Source organism: Lampetra planeri, chromosome 8 (assembly GCF_965212315.1).
Source record: "Lampetra planeri chromosome 8, kcLamPlan1.2.h2, whole genome shotgun sequence".
Taxonomy (NCBI): domain Eukaryota; kingdom Metazoa; phylum Chordata; class Hyperoartia; order Petromyzontiformes; family Petromyzontidae; genus Lampetra; species Lampetra planeri.
In genome coordinates, this window is record NC_136114.1 from 13,135,906 (window position 1) to 13,155,209 (window position 19,304).

Consider the following 19,304-nt stretch of genomic DNA (forward strand, 5'->3'; position numbering starts at 1 on the left):
CGTATGTGTACGTCCTTAGTTTTTCTTCAGATTCCGTTTAGACGTACGTCATCGGAATGGAATCGAAGAAAATTTTTAATATCCTTATCGGGATGTCTTCAGGTCGGAAGACGGACCGAGGCTTCCACATGGCCATGCCGGAGGGCGTGTTGTACAGTTTGGCGCCAGCTATCGTAGAGTGCGGTCGTGTCGCTACGGTTCTCTGCGGTGAGTACAATTTCTTTAAAAACAACGGTCCTACGCCTCTCGAAAAAAATTTCACGCTATGCGCTTGCGTGTTCCGAGGTTCAGCGGTGAACGGGATAGCCACCCTGCAACTTGCAGACGTCTCGGAACGAGAAAGGGTTAATAAACCCCGACTGCTTCACGTTGAATGAGATCAAGTAGATCGTGGTAGGGTGCTCCAACCCAGATATGACAGCAGAAGGATTTCCAGCTTTGGCCGAATTTGTGCATTGTATTATTACCAATAAATGTTCAGAGTTCAAGAAGGCGCAGGAGAGGCCTCGAAGCTGTGGTGGAAGGAGGGTCCCTTACCGTGTTGAGGAAGCACATGAGGAATTTCAGGACGTTGTAGTTCAGCGCAGGGATCGTCTGCAGCATCTCCTTTATCCTGGTGATGCGCAGACTCGTCTCCACCCCTGGCAATGAGAAAAATTAATTGTTAACACCCGTGAATGTGTACACCCCCCTCTCTGTCAATCTACGACTGGATGACGGCCGCCCCACGCTGAGCAGGTTTTCTGAGACCAGAAATTTGGTATGGGTGCAGAGGCATACATTTCACTAGATGGAGACGAGAGGAGGAACGACACAGAGTAACTCAGATACGAGAGGACTCAGAGTAGTGTCATCGTGGGGAGGCTCATGATGCTGATGATGATTAAAACTACAAGGCCCACTGAGCTACAGAGCTCTTCTTCAGAAGCCACCTGGCCACAATTGATAGCTCAACGAAGTGGCTTACTATCATGTGGACATTTACAGCAGCCAAATACTCATGAACGCACGTTTCTATTTGTAGAGGAGAAAATCGGAGGACCCGGGAGACAAATCCACGCGACCACAGGCAGAACATACGGACTCTAAATTTACAGCAGGCGTTAAGGATCGGGATCGAACCCACAACCTCCTGTATACCAGGTCAGAGAGTTAACATCTCGCCACGATGACGATGGTGTCAATCCACTGCTAGACGAAGGCCTGCCCATTCAATGTTGGTCACACGGGATGTTTGACCACACTTAAATTTTTGTTGTGAATTTAGATCCTCTGGCTGTTTTTCCAGTTCTATAAATAAAAACGGCTTATGGACAGCTCCTTTATTTCAGACGTACAATGCCACATGTATTATCGCTGTACGTAAGAATCCAAACTCATCGACTCTTCAAATGTGATTCGGCGCAAGTATCGCGAGCTTCAGTATCGATATTAACCGATGAATCGATGCATCGTTGCTACGTCCCTGCTTGTTGTCGTGTGCAAGTGTTTCGATTTTAAAAAATGTGGCGTGCCCCTTGCACGGCCAATCACTCTTCATACGCTACAGCAATTTTACTGGAGCAGTTACACCTGATGACGGAGACTTGTGTTGCTTCCGAAACGTCGTGAGTTAATTTATTTAAATGTTTTACCTACGTGACTTTACCGAAAAAAAAAGTGTATGAATCCTTGCAGTCACGAAAACTTCAAATCTAGAATCACTCAGACTTCCACTCACAAAGAGGCCCGAGTTTGTCCGAGCCACTCGGCTGGCCGGCCATCCATCGCTTACCCAGTGGTGCGTCCCACGCGTAGGGGAAGTCTGACGCAACTCGGTTCCGCGCTCACTGTGCATGCACTGTGAGTTTTTGCGTCACCGTGAATTGATTACGCATTCTAACGCCCAAGCGAAGCGACGCAGCAGCTGTTTGATGACACACGCGACCTCGGGTTGGACGCCCGCGAGCGTTCAGTGTGGCGGAACGAGCGGCGCTGTTCGGAGGAGGGGCAGAGGATTTTGCCTTTCTGGCCAGTTGCTGCCAACTCCTTAAAAGCGGGAAAAGTCGGCAGACGAAGCCGAGTCGGCAAACGTTCGCTAGACAAGACCTGCGAAGGTCATCATCGATGTTACAATGTGCTGAGGTGTTACGCAGAGTAAACTGATACGGGATCCTTAACACACACACACCTGGAATTTCTCCGAAAGCTGCAAGTTACCCTCGGCTGTGAAAGTCGCTGGATTTGTTGCAAGCAAAAATTTGTTGCACGGGAAACCCCCAAAAAAGTCGCCGTAATCTCGCGTCAAGATTGCCGAGTTGACAACGACACCAATCTCATCCCCCATGGTTGTGACAGCGCGAGGCATAAACAAACAAACACTTAGGGGTCCAAGTAGCTCAAGAGGTACTAATTTAATGAACGTTGTCTCGAATTGAGATCCTTATTTAATTCTAGATTTGGAGCTTTCGTGACTGCAAGGATTCATACTCTTAGGTTTTTTCGGTAAAGTCACGTAGGTAAAAAATTTATAATAATAAAATAATAATAAATGAAAATAACTAAATTAAATCAGGACGTTTTGGAAGCAACGCAAGCCTCCGTCATCAGGTGTAACTGCTCCAGTAAAATTACTGTAGCGTAATTTGTAGCGTAATTTTACTGGAGCAGTTACACCTGATGACGGAGGTTTGTGTTGCTTCCGAAACGTCGTGATTTAATTTAGTTATTTTCAATTATTATTATTTTTTACCTACGTGACTTTACCGAAACAACCTAAGAGTATGAATCCTTAAAAAAAAAAAGCTCATCATTCCAATACGACTATGACAAATAATTGTGGTTAGTCCATTAACTCAATGAATTCACACAAAACCGTGGTACAATTAATTAGCGTCGCTCATCTCCGGCACGTAACGTTTGTCGTCACGTGTCGCAGCACAAGAGTAAGTCGCTGCCTGGGGCCTCCTCTCAAAGTGCCGGCATCAAAGCTGCCCCTCCCCGCTCCCCCCGCTGCAACCTCCCGCCCCTTCCCTCCGAGCGTGCGTTGGATGCGACAGAAAGAGAAGGGGGGGGGGGCAGTGTGAATGAGGGACTCCTCACGGTGCAGCGCGAGGATCTTGTGGTAGAGCTGTAGGGTGAGCAGCGGCTCGGGCAGCTCGCGCAGGAACGTCTTGAGGGTGACGGCGGCCACGCGAACGTCCTCCTTGTTGTATTCCTCGAAGCGCACGGGTTTTCCTGCGAGGGGGGGGGGGGCGCGCGAGTGGAGCGTCGACGGGACGCCTGAGACGATTAACAACGGACGGCTTCTTATATCGCGTCCGCGCGTAGACCGGCCGCGGATGTGGCCAGCTGTCCGACATGAGTTTGAAGCGCACTTCCAATTAGCAGGGTTGGCTACGTGCTGTGCGAAAGAAGTTTCAACATACGTGCGTACGATAAAAAAAATTAAGTATTTAAAATCGCAGGCCGAAACGCCGCCGTGAGAAGCCATCGTGGTTTCACCGGTGTATTTTGAAAACTACCACACTTTTGACCGAGCTTTACGTTTTTTATATTTAATCATTCTTGCCAGATATGTCGCACCCATGCGCAAGCACAAACCAAGTCCCGTGGCGCCGACACAATTAAGAAGGACAAATGTAGGTAGCTGCGTGTGAACATGGAATCACAGTTTCCAACAACAAAACATTTGGTATTTAAGGGTAAAGGCGCAACCCTGCGGCTGCTCGCTCACACCACTGCTGGAGGAAGGTTCTCCCCATTCGAGTGAGCTCTGGGCAGCCCCTCCTAGAGGGTGTTTTGGCCTACTCTCCCACACTTTTGGGTGATGTATCTACATCGTAAAGAGCTGATTTTGGGTTACATCGTCCTTCCTACAAATGATCGAAATTGAACAAAGACAGAAGAGTTGATCGGGGAGTCAAGTGTTGAGCGTCTCACTGAGGTTGTACTTCTGCTGAACTTCTTTAATGAGCTGAACGTTCACGGAGCGTTGGAACAAACCCTCCGTCTTCAAGCCTGGAGGGACGGAGGAGAGGATTAGGGTGTGGATTAAATGCTTTGCCTTTAAAACTGTTTAATTTATTCGGATGATTGGAGAGAGAAAAAAAAATACAAAGCGTTGTCACCATTTTCTTTCAGGTAGCCCACCGTCTCTCTCATGACAAGGGGAATGTCCTCACCGCTGCTCTTCTCTTTGAGCCTGCAAGCGAGACGGTGACATTTACATCATCGGCGTCACCTCACCACGCAGACGATCCATTTGGAACACTCGTCGAGCAAGGCACCACTCCGTTTTAAAGATATCGACTGCCCTGTGGCAGGAGGACGACACGGAACTCGTTCCCAGATCCCTTCATCCGCGCACCCCACTTTCCCACACGCCCTGTTCAACGTTCAAGAAGAAGTTCCCTGCATGGCAACAAACCACTGGGAGTAATGTTGACGTTCATATAAATCTTCACAAAAAATTACGTGGAAAGAACATCGAATTTAGTGTTATGGGTGTTTTTTGTGAATAAATTGGTGAACGAGTGAACACCGTCAACTCGCTGCACCTGAGAACCCAGTTTCTCATGGGTGGCTGAAATCCCAACATTAGAACCAAAGTCTCAGCGGTGCCGGCTCTCTGCTCTGAGCCCCGAATCACTTGCCCACCTATTCGTAGGGCAATTCGTATTTAGTTTAACAGCAAATATAAACAGAACTCCACGCTGTGTCGCCACGGATTGTCCATTGGCCTCCCGGCTTTCCGGACCGACATTATCTAGCAGCATTTGGTTAAGCGAGCAAACTCAGGACCGGATTGTGACCGTCTGGGTCTCATCAGCAGAGCCAGGCTTATGAAACAAATGCTGATGGGTTACCGGATGTTATTGGCAGGAGCACTCCAAATAAATACACTACAGAGCCCTACTCGAAATAAAAAAAATAGAATACAGCATACAAAGCCACGATCATAAGTCGCAGTGGAGCATTCGTTCGTACAGTTTGTAACAAAGTAAATCAGCCGCCAGCGTGCGGGACGCGACTAACGCCAACGAGTTTTGCCGCCCCAAGCGAGAATCGCTGGAAGGATGCCACTGATGCGCTCCGCACGAACATAGCGGGGTGGGGCGGGGGGGGGTGTTGGCTCCACGCTGCGATGTGGCCCCCTTTTAAGACGGCGACTTGTCAAATAGAGCACAGCTCACTCCCTCACGGCCAGGGGTCATCTCTGCCGGGACCCACTCCCCACGGTCCACTGGGCTCTACCCCGACCGGTGTGTTGGGGCACTGCACACCGCACCACTTAACGGACGCCACGGCTGCCATTAAACTATTATTTTACTTCTAGATTTGAAGCTTTCGTGACTGCAAGGATTCATATTCTTAGGTTTTTTCGGTAAAGTCACGTAGGTAAAATTAATTTTAAAAAATAATAAAAGTAAAATAAAAAATAAAATTATTTTACTTTTATTAATTAAAATTTTTTATCTACGTGACTTTACCGAAAAAACCTAAGAATATTATTTTACTCCTTCGTTTGGTATGCAGGAGGTCGTGGATTCCATCCCGTCACTTCGTTGAGCTATCATTTGTGGCCAGGTCGCTTCTGAAAAAGAGCCATATAGCTCAGTAGGCCTTACCTGCTAAAATAAAAAAAATTGTTTAGTTAACAGTTGGTGGTGTCTTCTCTCAGTTCTCTCCTTGCTGAAGCGACCAACATTTCTGAGAGGCTCAACTGGGACACGCCGGGTGGCGAGCTGCCAATCTCCTCCGTTCCATCAGCACTGCCAGCGGAAGACCCAAGGTTGGGCTGCACCTTGAACTGCCCTGTCACGTTTTACGACTGGAACAACGCAGCCCACGGGGTGTGTGTGGGCTATTTGTTTTGATCCACGTGCCCCCCCCCACCCGTGAGCTCTTGCCTAAAGAATGTAGTCACGTGCTGCTCGGGCTGCAGTGTGTGGTGTCCAGGTCACATCCCCCCCATCCCCCCCCCCCAGTGATCCAGTAAACACACAGACACCATCACCAGTGCCGCCAGTTCGGTCATCCGGTGCGGCGGCTTAAACAACGGAGCAAGTTTCTTAAATCCCCATCCATCCAGCAGTAGATACATGGGTAGACCACAGCGAGAAGTTGACCAGCAAGTCACGTGGCGGTCAGATAAAGTGTGGGTTACTCCCACCTATTCCAAGAAATCTGCCCAACTTTGGGAAGAGTAGGCCAAATTGCCCTCCGGAGGGGGATCTCTAAGAGCTCCCTCCAGTGGAGGCACCTTCTTGCAGCAGTGGCGTGAGCGAAACACTTTCAGGGCTGAGCCTTTACGTTAATCACGTGCATCAGATCCTCTTAGCAGCCAAATATTGACATTCAGGGCATTAAGTTTCGTACACAATAACGTTGCAGACGAGCACACACAATGACTCAAAGAGCAAACAGAGAACATTCCCATGACTGAGCGTGGCGGGGTGGCTAATCAGGTCAGAGCAGGCGCGACTGGAGATCCTGGCTTCCAATCTTGGTGTTCAGCTGCCGCCTGTGATTAACCTGGATTCTCAAGTGGAGCGGGAGTTGATGGTCTAAGCCTCAGTCACCGACGACTGCGGTTTAAACATTCAAACATTCCACCGCGTGAAATTTGTTTTGGCCCGTTTTACCTAAATTTCAGCTGTGAGAATAAAAAAAACGCATCAGCTTTGACCGTCATATGACAAACATTACTCTCATGTGGCAGAGCGGGTGGGAACGTGCTTGCCCGCTACTGTGTGAAACAAAGGTCGATTGAAGATCATTTTAGTGGGAAGCGCTGTGATATTATCTCATGGTGTGGGGCGGTTTTCATCCAGCAGTGGCAGAGATACAACGATTTACGCGAATCGAAGAACTGCCTCAATTCGGGGCCGCGATTCATTTAAAGAACGTTTTTTTGTAACACTGTCGTGAACACAGCAACCACTCGTGTCTGTAGGCATCACGTGAATCCATGAAACGCAACGCGTCAACGTCAACCACGATCTTTCCACTTCTGGATGAAGGGGCTCTCCCCCGCAAATGCCGTCACCATGTTTAAAAAAAGACAACACGCACAAAAACATGGATTCCATCGAGCGCAGGGGTCGGCAACCAAAACAACAAGAGGCATATTTTCTCGAATTCAGTTCGTAACTCAATATTTCAAGAGCTGCAATGCATGTGAATACATCAATAAATAACGTCACTAAGCAGACCGCATAGAGCCGCCGGTTGCCGACCCCTGGTCTAGCTCGTGCGATTTTACCGGTGGTCTTGCGATCTTAAGACTCGATGTTAACTCGAAAATCGCAGCGCGCACGTGTATGTGTGTGCATGTGCGTGTGTGCGCATGCGAGCTCACACAGCCAGCGAGATCCCAAACTGCTGGGTGGGCAGGGGAGGCCGAGGTGGTGGTTTCCGCTTCACCGGCGCCGCCGCCGCCGCCGCGGTGCCGCCCGCCTGCGCCGCTCTCAGCTCCGCGTCGTGCCTGGCGGTACCACTTTGCCATACTTCACCGCGCCGAGATTTCTTTCGCGAGAGCAGCGTTTATAATAATCACCACAGCTAGGGATTCATTTCAGCCGCGCCTTCTCCGGGTAGGCTGTGAGGCACAAGTCACGTGTCACCAGCTTCGGTCGAGCGGCAACAGGGAAAACACTCTCAGTGGCAGATTAATCTCCGATTACAGAACTCCATGAATACGCCCGGTATGCAGGAGGTCGTGAGTTCGATCCCGATCCTGACGCCCGTATATTTAAAGTTTGCTTGTTCTCTCTCCCGGTGGTCACATGCGTATTTCTCCGGGTCCCGCAGTTTTCCCCTCTACATTTAGAATGAACATGCGTTTAGCTTACTTGGCTGCTGTAACATTTCCACGTGACGATAAGCCACCTCGTTGAGTAATCATTTATGGCCAGGTCGCTATTTCGCTCGGTGGGCCTCTTGCGTAACAAAAAAAAGTTGTTTATCGTTTAAAATGGAGGAAAACACAACAATCACCTCATTCTAGATTTGAAGTTTTTGTGACTGCAAGGATTCATGCTCTTTGTTTTTTTCGGTAAAGTCACGGAGGTAAAAAATTTAAATAAACCAAATCACGACGTTTCGGGCGCAACACAAGCGTCCTTCTTCAAGGGTAGCCGCAGCTTGTGTTGCGCCCGAAACGTCGTGATTTAATTTATTTTAATTGTTTACCTACGTGACTTTACTCAAAAAACCAAAGAGTACAACAATCACCGCAGATTGTGGTCAGGGATTTATATCTCACCGAATATTTTCCAGGTCGCTGGCGGAGGCTGTCACGTGACTCGTAGCCGCAGCGAAAGCGAAAGGTAGACTGATGTGGTGTGCAGCATGTGAAAACAATATTTTACTGGGTCGCTAACGCAGACAGACTGAGTTTGTTATCATCACACATTGGATGGAGCTGTGTTACACAGTGGTTTGCGCAGTATGGTCTTAACCAAGATTTTCAGGTAGGGGGGGCAACCCCTCCAGCAATGAAAAATGAAAGGAGTTGTAAGCAAGTAAGGACTTGTCCCTTGCTTTTCATTCGACGCGTGTGCGGCGGTGGCGCAGCCATCGATCGAGGGTCGAATTCGAACCGCGTTGTGTGATCGGCATCGCACTCGCTGAAGGTGTTGATGCCTTCAGGGAAGTCGTGTGTACTGTATACGCAACTGCGCACAATTCTGAGTCACTTATAACCGCTTTGCCGTTACTTATTGCCAATTATGGACTCGGACTATTGTCCTGTCATCTCATAAAGTCCCTGGCCCGTAATAATACTCTGGCTAAATGATCCGATTTTGATCGGATTATTGGGGGGACACGAACTAGAACGTGCATCGGGGGACATTCGGGGGACCCTCAAAATCATATTGACCTGCGTTGGTTGCTTCGACCAAAGAACCGGAACTCCCCCACCCCAACCCCCACCCCAAACCCCCACCCCCAACCTTCATTTTCTCCCACCACCCCAAACCCCCACCCCCACCCCAAACCCCCACCCCCAACCCCCACCCCCTCCCCCCACCCCAAACCCCCACCCCAAACCCCCTCCCCCCTCCCCCCACCGCAAACCCCCACCCCCAACCCCCACCCCCTCCCCCCACCCCAAACCCCCACTCCAAACCCCCACCCCCAACCCCCACCCCTTCCCCCCTCCCCCCACCCCAAACCCCCACCCCAAACCCCCACCCCCAACCTTCACCCTCTCCCCCCACCCCAACCCCCACCCCCAACCCCCACCCCCAACCCCCACCCCCTCCCCCCACCCCGACCTGTCCTGTATCAGGATGCTGATCGTGCAGATTGCTCCGGAGAATCAAATCTCAGAACTGTGTTGTTGCTCGTGAGGTGACCGAGGGATTTTTGCGATTCCCCGCGGTGTGACTCGCCGTCTAGGGTCGGTATGACGCCATCACAGCTGTCAGTCCACGCCGTCCTGGGTAATGTGCCCCAATTTTACTATCCGTGCCCTCGGGGACAGATTTGTGGTCGTGTCAGTCACCAGGAGCGATAGTCAACCCCCAACTCGGTTTGCCGGAGCGCGCTAACCTCTACACGACCACCGCCATCTCCTCCTCCTCAACACCTCTTTCTCACCTAATCACCTCGTCCGGGATGGCAACTCGGCTGCCCCTGATGTGCTGCTGCAGCTCGGCGAGGCAGCTGATGTACACGACCTTCCGCACGAACTTGCGGCTGTGGGCACAGGGAGTTGAGCAGGGGAGACGTAGCGAGCTCGCGCGCACGGCCACGTAACACCGACGCACGGCCGAGTAACGTACGTTGAACTTCTTTCGCACCGTTCGTAGCCAACCGCGCTAATCTGAGGTGCGGTGGGGGGACGGGGCAAGTAGCACCAACGCCGCGCAGAGGGGCCCCTTCCCAGAAACGCCGAGTCTGCCGGGAACAAGCGGGCGACGACGACGCGACGTCGTTGCCCAGGGCGACGCGAGAGAGCCACGAACCTTATCAAGGGCCCGAAAAAATTCCACACGGTCTTAATGAAGCTTGACGGGTGAACAATGTACAAGACCTTGAGATTCTTCTTGTACCTGGCGAGAGAACAGAACGGACACAATGAGAGGAACTGAAACAACGATGCCTTGCAGAATGAAGCCGTCAAGGAAAGGCCAAGCCACAATTCTAATAACCCTATTGATTGGTGGGGGGGGAAACTCTCCCTAAACAACACTGGCAATAACGAAAGGAACGTCTGGAAAAGCTGGCTGGTCAATCGTTGATTGTTTTTTTAACAGAATGGGACAGGTCTAAATAAAAAAAAGTCTCAATAGATAACAATTACAGGCACAGCTGTAATGCTTCATTAAACATTTACCATCCCACAGGGGACTTGTTTAGACTGCTTGCTGCTTTAGGAGCCTGGGTAAAGCCCCCCCCCCTCCCTACTGCCCCTCTCACACACCCCCAGCCCTCCACCAGTGCAGCACCACACGAACGCACACGCAACGTGGACTAATTGCTGCGAGCGAACAGAGGAGCTACTTAAGGCCGGCGCAGTGCTCAAGAGGGGATATTGTGGCTGGCTCCACTGCCTGGCTGAGGTTTGCATTCCATACCAGGTAGTTACTTGAGGCTAGGTGGAACTAGGGGGAATCCCAGGAATCACGGGACATGTTCACATACCACTGGGAAAGTGGCGGCGTTAGTCGTCGTAGCACACCGCTCGAAGATGCACACACACTTACAAGTAACGGCCACAACAACTGCCGTTGGGGGCGGTTAGTTGTGGGCGGTTGTTGTTGACGAGGAGCGGTGGTGTAGACAAAGATCCCCCCGCCCCCCCATCTGGCAAGTGCTGTTAGCGGCCACCTATGAAGACCTGGCCGCATCGGTCTCCCCGGTGCTGATGTTTTGCACATCGCACCGGGCGTACTCATTTACAGGCTGAGTCGATGTAGAAGAAGCCCATGACCGGTTGAGATAATCGCCAATCGATGTTGGCCCTGAGCGGTAATCGAACTCCGGTCGCCGGGTTCGCCGCGCAGCATGACAACCACTGCACCACCGCTCCCCACATTCAAGCGCACGCACGGCGTCACACACGAGGAGAGCAGCCCTACTTGCGGTCAAACTGCTTGTAGGCGTCGCGCAGCCACGAGAGCGAGGGTTTGTTCTGGCTCGTGAGGCCGTAGTGGAAGTACACGAGTGTGTAGTCGCTCTCCACGTGGTGTTCGAGAGTGTGCTTCAGGTACCTGGACATGGAATAAATCAGCCGCACACAACAAGAGACCACGATCAAACATCCCCTTCGATAATCTTTGGCGAGAATATTGGGGCAAGTGCAGCGTCTACGAAGGCCCGGAACGTCACACGAGGGCACGCGTGGCCAACACCGCTCCTGGCCAACTTTGTCTCTCCAGTGCTGATGTTTAGACGCCACACAAGGTAGGCCGAGTCGACCTAGGTGAGGCCAAGGACTGATTAAAATATTCGCCTCTGCTATCGGCCATGGGCGGGAATCAAACTCGCTTCATCGGGTTTGTAGCGCAGTGCGCTAACCGCCGCACCACCGCTCACCTCGAAGATAAACACACACACATAGTGGGAACACACGAGATCTTAACCTCTTAATTTCAGACAGCTTTGTTGTGACGCGTCCTCAGTGAATATTGACTATACTTCACCACACTGGCCAGTGTGGTTTTTGCAATGCCGACTTTTGGCCCACAACGTAGCCCCGCAGCAGCCTGGAGTGGTGCACTGTGCGTGGTGGTTGCCCTTCCAAGCATTATCCAGGCTCAACTCAGCTTAACTTCTGAGATCTGATGAGATCGGGTGCATTGTGGGTGATTTTGACATAGGCGTACACACACACACTAAGTGAACACATTAAATCTGAACTTTCCACTCGGGTGGCTGTTTTGCAGGCATCCACAGTGAATATGCAAACGCCTCATTGTTATGCTCTGTATACATGTGCAGCTATCCTAGAGCCTGTTTAAAGTTGTTTATGGACTGTATAGCAAACAACTGTTGTCTGCACTCTTTCAACGGAGGAGGAAGAATAGCCATCTCGACATTGGCATTTGTATGTATTTATAACTTCTTCCGCACCATACGTAGCCAACTGTGCCAATCGGAGGTGAGAGTTGCCATTAAATGCAAGAATCGTATATATAACAGGATATAATGCGGGACGCACAGTCAAAACGAAGCCACTGGGCTCTGCTGCTAAAAGAGCTGCAGCCCTCCCGCAGACTGCTTTGCATTTCTGTCCGGCAGCCGCGGTCGAGGGGTAAATTTATTCTACGTCTCTCCATTCCGTGCCGAGGTCGTGCGCAGATGCGAGTGCCTCTTGGGTCGAACGGCACTTTAGGACGCGCGGCGGTTGAATTTGTCACGCGCGCTCCACATTCTGGCGAAGCTTTAACGCGGCGCACTCCGTTCTGTGGAGGGCGCGCGAGCAAGGGGCGACGGGGACCGCGTGATTTGTTGAACAAGAATAATAATAATAATCACGTTCGGTTTTACATAGCGCCGTCGTGAATGCACGACTGCCCGGCAGCTTGCCGTGTGACTTCCGCTACGGAGCCGGGGCGATGCCGGATCGTCGTCCAACGTGCGAAAGAAAGGGCCCCACGTTGCGCCCCGCGCTGGAACTCACTGCAGCAGCTTGTGGTGGTTGAGCTGGTGACAGGGCGGCATGCGACAGCAGCTGAACACGACAACGCGCCGGCCGTAGCTGTCGTCACCTGATCACGGCGACACGAGAGGGAAAAGGGCCCCCCCCCCCTCGCAGTCAGCACCGATTAACAACGCCACCCCCTGCTCTTCCACAGCACGCACAGCCCACACTCACAGCTCTCACGGCCCATGCTCACAGCTTGCTTGTCCATCACGGAGGGCCGCAGGTGAATGTAGAGCCATGCTCCTCTTAACTCTGGTGATTTGTGGAGGGGCGGGTGCAACTGGTGGATACGATCATCCACAGATCGTAGCTCCTGAATCCAGTGTGGCGATATAATTTTAATGATTTACAGCCCTTTGCCAATACATTCATGGAAGGCCTCCTCCCTTCATGTTGTGCCACTTGTGGGAGATTTGTTGGACCATAACTTCATCTCACTGGTTAGCGTAGGTTTGCAAAGGGGAGGAGGCCCAGTACCTGGATAGCAGGAAAAAACACTCGTTTAGCATATAACAGGAGTTTCTGTGTATCAACTGGGGGTACGGATAATAGGAAGGGCGATCAAATTATTGCAATGTTCAGGAGTTAAATGGCAATGTCGAGGTCTGCTAGCCACGACGAGAGGACCTCGGGAGCGGGTTCGTGTCGTTTAGAGCAGTTGGCTGCTCTAAATGTCCACATGATGATAAGCCACTTCGCTGAGCTACCATTTGTGGCCAGGTCGCTTCGAAAAAAGATCCACATAGCTCAGTGAGCCTCACTCGGGGAGAGAAAAGAGAAAAAGGGAAGAATTTTTTTTTTACAGGTGAGTAATTTTGCTCCGTAGAAGCGGCACTTTAGTCGCTTTTGTCGCTCAGCCCAAACGACGGTATGCCATAATTCTAGATTTGAAGTTGTCGTGACTGCAAGGATCCATACTCTTTGGTTTTTTCGGTAAAGTCACGTAGGTGAAAACAAAATAAAATAAAACAACTAAATTAAATCACGACGTTTCGGAAGCAACACAAGCATCCGTCATCAGGCGATAAGCTGTGACTTCTTGTCACGTTGTCTGTTAAAAACTCTAACAGATAGGTGAGTGATAATTGTTTTTTACCCTTTTATCTGGCAACAAAACTGACACCTTTTTTACGAGGAGTCATGTTTGCATAGACCACAATACCTGCAGTCATAATGCAAACAAAAAACATAACTCTGATAATGTATGCACTGTCCTTATCAGAGTTATGTTTTTTTTGCATTATGACTGCAGGTATTGTGGTCTATGCAAACATGACTCCTCGTAAAAAAGGTGTCAATTTTGTTGCCAGATAAAAGGGTAAAAAACAATTATCATATTTTTTACTGGCAAATGAGGTACCAATGGTGTAGATAGGTGAGTTTCGGTGCAACGTAAAAACACGTCAATCGGTGCGGCCCACACGACGAGAGAGGGACACCGTCGCGAGTGCGGAGCGCGATTGTGAATGTGCGTGGACGCCGGAGAGCGCGCGTACCCGCCACCTCCAGGATGCCGTGACGAGCCACGTCGTAGTAGGGGTCGTTGATGTCCACGTGCGACTTCCTGCTGCTGCTGCTGCCGTTCTCCGCCGCCCCGGGGGAGGTCTCGTCTAGGAAGGTGGCGCTCGGGTTGAGTGTCGTGGATTTGTACCACCCCCCCACCACCCCACCCCAAATATCTCCACGACGAAAGCGAAAAATATTTCATCTTCAAAAAGACAGACTTTGACCCAGCTGATGAAACAGCAGCTGAAATGTGTGCAAATTAGCACGGAGAAAGAGAGCGAGCTAAACGCTTGCTTGGAATGTTACGCTGAGAAATATGATGAGGAATGCACGGAGTAGAGTCAGAGACGTCATCTTGGATGCCAGGGAAAGGTAAGGTGGAGCTGGAAGCGAGGATGCCTGGCAGTCGAGACTAAGGGCGGATTGGGAAGCCAAACACGGGATGACACTTGGCAGAGAACCACCGTGGAAATGGAACAATGAAATCAGCTGTTGTGGTACGAACGAGATGGATGTACAATTCGAGTACGACGTTTCACTGGTGATACAACTAGCTTAATCAGGTGATAGCCAGAATTTTGTGTCTCGAACACACCGGTGTGCTATACTCGTAACCAATTTACACGTTTCGTTTCCTTGACAAACCTTACTAATTGGCTGTTTCTGGTGGTTGCGCATTTAACGACACATTTATATTCATGCGATCAAACAAAAACCTTCCATTGTGGAGATGGATTTGTTGCAAGCGGAGAGCATGAGAGTTGGTGACTTGAGGAAGCCTTCATCAGGCAATGGATGGATCACGGCTGTTGATGATGCTCAAAACAATGTTAACGGTTGCAATTTATTGCCATAACAAATCGGCTTTAAGGGGGGGCCATGGCATTAGAACTGATTTTAAAGCTAAACAAGAGAGGCTGTAGATTGGGACGATATGGACAGATAAGGTTGGCTGTGTAAGATGACACACTAGGATAAACAAGGCAAGCATTCTCAATCGGACCCCGCATTCTTGTCCGCTTGCTGGCCAAACAGTTTACGTCTGACTAACTCTGGAAGTTCCAATATTGTTTTTCTTTCACTCTGATTTCATCACCAGACACTCCGGCTGCCTTTGCCAAGCAGTTGGGAACAAAAAAAACAAATTTGCCAACTTGTCAAGCATGAGCGAGCAGTTATGGAGGTCGTCAAACTCCACCTCCCAATCATTTGCCAACATATTCACCACTGACATTAAACATCAACCACCACCAAACGGGGGAATGAGAGTGTGAGTGTGTCTGCCGATTGTTATTATAGGCAAAGATGCAACTAAGAAATTGCTCACTCATGCCACTGCTGGCGCAAGTTCTATACTAGGGGCAGCACGGTGGCTAGGAGATGTTACCTACCTCGCCTGATATACAGGAGGTCGTGAGTTCGATCCCGACCCTGACGCCTTTATATTTGGAGTTTGCGGTGTCTCTCTCCCCGTGTGAGTTTTCTATCCGGGTCCTCCGATTTTCCCCTCCACGTTTAGAAACACGTGTGAGAAGTATTTGACTGCTACACATTTCCACACGACTTCGTTGAGCCATCTTTTGTGGCCAGGTCGCTACTGAAAAAGAGCTACATATTTCAGTGGGCCTTACCTGGTAAAAAAAAAGATATAAATACTAGCGGGGAGCGGCGGTGCAGTGGTTAGTGCTGTGCCGCGCTACGAACCCGGTGACACGATTCCCGCTCACGGCTAAGGGGCCGTCCATAAATGACGTCACGCGATTTTCGACGATTTTTTACCCCCCCTCCCCCTTCGTCACACGGCATCACAAAAAGTCAGACCCCCCCCCCACTCAAATATGACGTCACAAAGCTCTGCCCCCCCCCCCCCCCCCAAAATATAAAACATGCTTCAAATCGCTTTAAACTATTGTCATTGTAGTGCGTATTTAATGTGGCGCTGCACTCTGATGTTGTAGGAGAAAACATTAATTAAAAGTATATTTAATTAAGTAGAACGTGTTGTTTATATTTATTTGAAGTTACGCATTTTGATGTGACGTCACATTTCTCAACCACCCCCCCCCATCGTCACACATCATCACAAATGTCTGACCCCCCCCCCCTAGGTGCGTGACGTCATTTATGGACGGCCCCGAACACCAGTCGCAATCATTTGAACTGGTCCTGAGTCTCTCCTCAAAAAGAGTACCTGGTGCGGTGTGTAAACTTAGCCACTCGTATCAAAAGTCTGTAACTCTGTTAAGGCTATAGGGGTATCTTTGTCATAGGAGAGGGAGCTCTAGAGGGTTCCTCTAGAGAGCATTTTGGCCTACTCTTCCATCTTCTTGGTTCTTTCGGTAAAGTCACTTAGAAGGGAAATAATAAAATAATAAAAATTTAACATAATAAAATAAATTATGTTTTATTTTTATTATTTCCCTTCTACGTGACTTTACCGAAAGAACCAAGAAGATGAATCCCTGTAGTTACGAAAGCTTTAAATCGAATTTCTTTTTTCTACTCTTCCATGCTGGCTGGAAGTCACGGATCAACTAACTGTGGCCATCCCATTTCAGAAAATCGAGATTGTTGTACTAGTCCCCGTTAATCTTCGCGCGCTCGTAAAGTTATTCATTGCTATTTTTATTTCCTCGTGTAAAAACTGTTTGCCGTGGGGATTCCCAGCTGGCCAGCATTCCCCCCCCCTTCCCACTGCAAACTCCATTTTTTACAATCGAGATTGTGATATACGTACGTTTTATACACATTTATAGAGAGATATAACGTCACCAATTGTATATTGGTCCTTTCAAGGCTCGGCGTTATTATCGGCGAATGCGTTTCGTTTTTGTTGTTGTGCAAGAGCCGACACAATACCTATGGTACACGCGCGGCGTTTACGACGATGCAATGTTGTTTATCGAATGTGCCCGGATCTTAATTAAACACGTATGCCTGAAATATGGACAGGAATGGATTGTTCTTCTTCTTCCCTCGCCCTCCGATGAATTATGATCAGCAGCTGAGAAACGGGGGAGGTTGGGGGGGCAAACTCCCTCCAGACTCCAGCGTAGTGCGGAGCAAAAACATCAATACATTGACGCTCTTAGTCGGTGTAAACACGTGGATTAATTGATCATCATCGTCATCAGCAGCAGCAGCAAAAGCACCCATGGTCTAACCACCACTGGATGGATGAAGGCCTTCCCGAAGCTGTCCTCCAGGATAAATGAATAGTATCTCTCACTGTCCTGTGATACAACGATCCATCGAGCTCATAAAACAGGGTTTTTTGGTTAGATCGCGTAAGTATAAACTCTCTACCAACCGACACAGCCAGTAAGGTTTGTCAAGTGTCATGTAAACAACGCGCCAATTAGTTTACTACTTCAGCCCACCGGTGTGTTGGAGAGTAAATCCACAACATTTATCATTTCAATACGACGTTTCGCTGGTAATTACACACAGCTTCGGGCGAAAACCCAACATGTCTCTAATGCAGTCTGAAATGCATTAATTGTGGATACATTTTAATAACATTTCTGGCTCAGCTGTTGTACAAAGTTGGTGCCAAAGCCAGAGGGCACTTCGAGGTGTCTGGAGTCCCAGAGCTGGATGGAGGCCTGGGGCAGAGTAGAACGTGGGGGTCACCCCCCCCCCTATTAATTAAGAACAGCAACAACAAAAACCCAGGTCTGTTGCGGGCACCCCCCTTTTTGAGCGAGCGCCCCCTGGATAAAAGCGTCCCCCCTCCTCCCTCCCTTTCCGTCTCTGAACAAATCTGGCCGAAATGCCAAAACGGCACAAAATGTTTATCGAATTTCGATTTAAAGCTTTCGTGACTGCAGGGATTCATCTTCTTGGTTCTTTCGGTAAAGTCACGTAGAATGGAAATAATAAAATAATAAAAATAAAACATTATAAAATAATTCTCACGACGTTTCGGCCACAACGCAAGCAGCCGACTCTGTCTTCTCGACTGACCTGTTCTCCACCTGAGGACGGCTGCTTGCGTTGTGGCCGAAACGTCGTGAGAATTATTTTAAAATGTTTTATTTTTATTATTTTATTATTTCCATTCTACGTGACTTTACCGAAAGAACCAAGAAAATGTTTATCGAGTTAACTCCGAGCGCCCTACCGGCTTTGATGGGCCCCTCCTCGGCCAGACGCAGGAGCCCCATCGTGGGCAGCGGCGCTTCCTCCCCCAGATACTCGAGCGCACCCGCAGCCTCCACTCCCGGCTCTCCCATCCCTGGTGGCCGCCGCCTCGTTCGCCGTGGCTACGGAACCGTGCGTGCGTCCGTGCGTCCGCCGGTCCGCTTGCGAGGAGGACGAATCCAGGAGGTGGCTGCTGCTGTTGTTATCCCGTGCCCTGTGCGCTCCACGACTTCCTGGCCGGCTGAAAACGCGCGCTGTTGTCAGGTTCCTTGCCACGTAACTCTATAAGAATGTGAAACAGAAAGCGGACGGTGGGGGGGGGGGATGCTTTGTTTTCCTTGTCCCCGCGCGTCTCCGATGAGCAAGGTTGGCTACGTACGGCGCGAAAGAAGTTCGGCATACGGGAAACGCAAAACGACGAAGCCAAACCGCAGTGTGTGTACGTCTCCTGCCGCTCCATTGTAATGGGAGGGGGCAAAAACACAGGTCAGAGTACTCTGAGAAGTGAACGGGGGGTGGTGGGGGGGACATCCCAGTTTTTATTTTTAGACTTGGCCAACCAATTACTGTACTATTGAAAGCTAATGCTGGTTCACGTATATGTTATGTCGACAGATTTTTTTTTAAATTCGGTACAATAATTGTATTGATCATTTGCAGACCTTCCTCAATCAACTGCTGAATGGAAGCCCTCCCCCACCCACTTTTGCTGATGATGGAAGGTTATTTGACCATACTTTCACCAGGCTGGTGAAGGAGTGGAGGGTGCCCAGGATCGGCTCAGATGCCACTCGCCACCGATGCAAGCCGTGTCTGAAATCGATCTGAGGTCGAATTAAAACCACTGTCACTTGTTTGATTGCATGGATGATCAATAACGAGGAACGTGTGTGTACATGTACAGCCCTTTGTCAATTCACCGCTTGGATGAAGGCGTCGGGAGTGGGGGACAATTTCACCATACTTCACTACGCTGGCCTGTGCGGGTTGACGGAAGCAGGAAACCGACACATGC

The 19,304-nt window shown here is 49.8% G+C and overlaps 1 protein-coding gene across 3 annotated transcripts in view; it reads right to left on the reverse strand.

The window, feature by feature from the left end:
* Positions 1-19,304, reverse strand: part of ARHGAP8 (Rho GTPase activating protein 8) — a 38,731-nt gene that overhangs the window by 11,745 nt on the left and 7,682 nt on the right. For 2 of the 3 annotated variants that reach the window (XM_078597094.1, XM_078597096.1), the window contains exons 2-12: positions 18,270-18,571; positions 14,137-14,250; positions 12,617-12,704; positions 11,073-11,204; positions 9,957-10,043; positions 9,589-9,687; positions 7,343-7,468; positions 4,110-4,183; positions 3,922-3,999; positions 3,082-3,216; positions 538-641 (exon numbers count right to left, since the gene is read on the reverse strand). In XM_078597094.1, the coding sequence (XP_078453220.1) occupies positions 538-641; positions 3,082-3,216; positions 3,922-3,999; positions 4,110-4,183; positions 7,343-7,468; positions 9,589-9,687; positions 9,957-10,043; positions 11,073-11,204; positions 12,617-12,704; positions 14,137-14,250; positions 18,270-18,381 (1,149 nt within the window). In that variant the 5' untranslated portion in view covers positions 18,382-18,571. The remainder of the gene's footprint in view (positions 1-537; positions 642-3,081; positions 3,217-3,921; positions 4,000-4,109; positions 4,184-7,342; positions 7,469-9,588; positions 9,688-9,956; positions 10,044-11,072; positions 11,205-12,616; positions 12,705-14,136; positions 14,251-18,269; positions 18,572-19,304) is intronic. The other variant, XM_078597095.1, reaches the window with a different exon arrangement.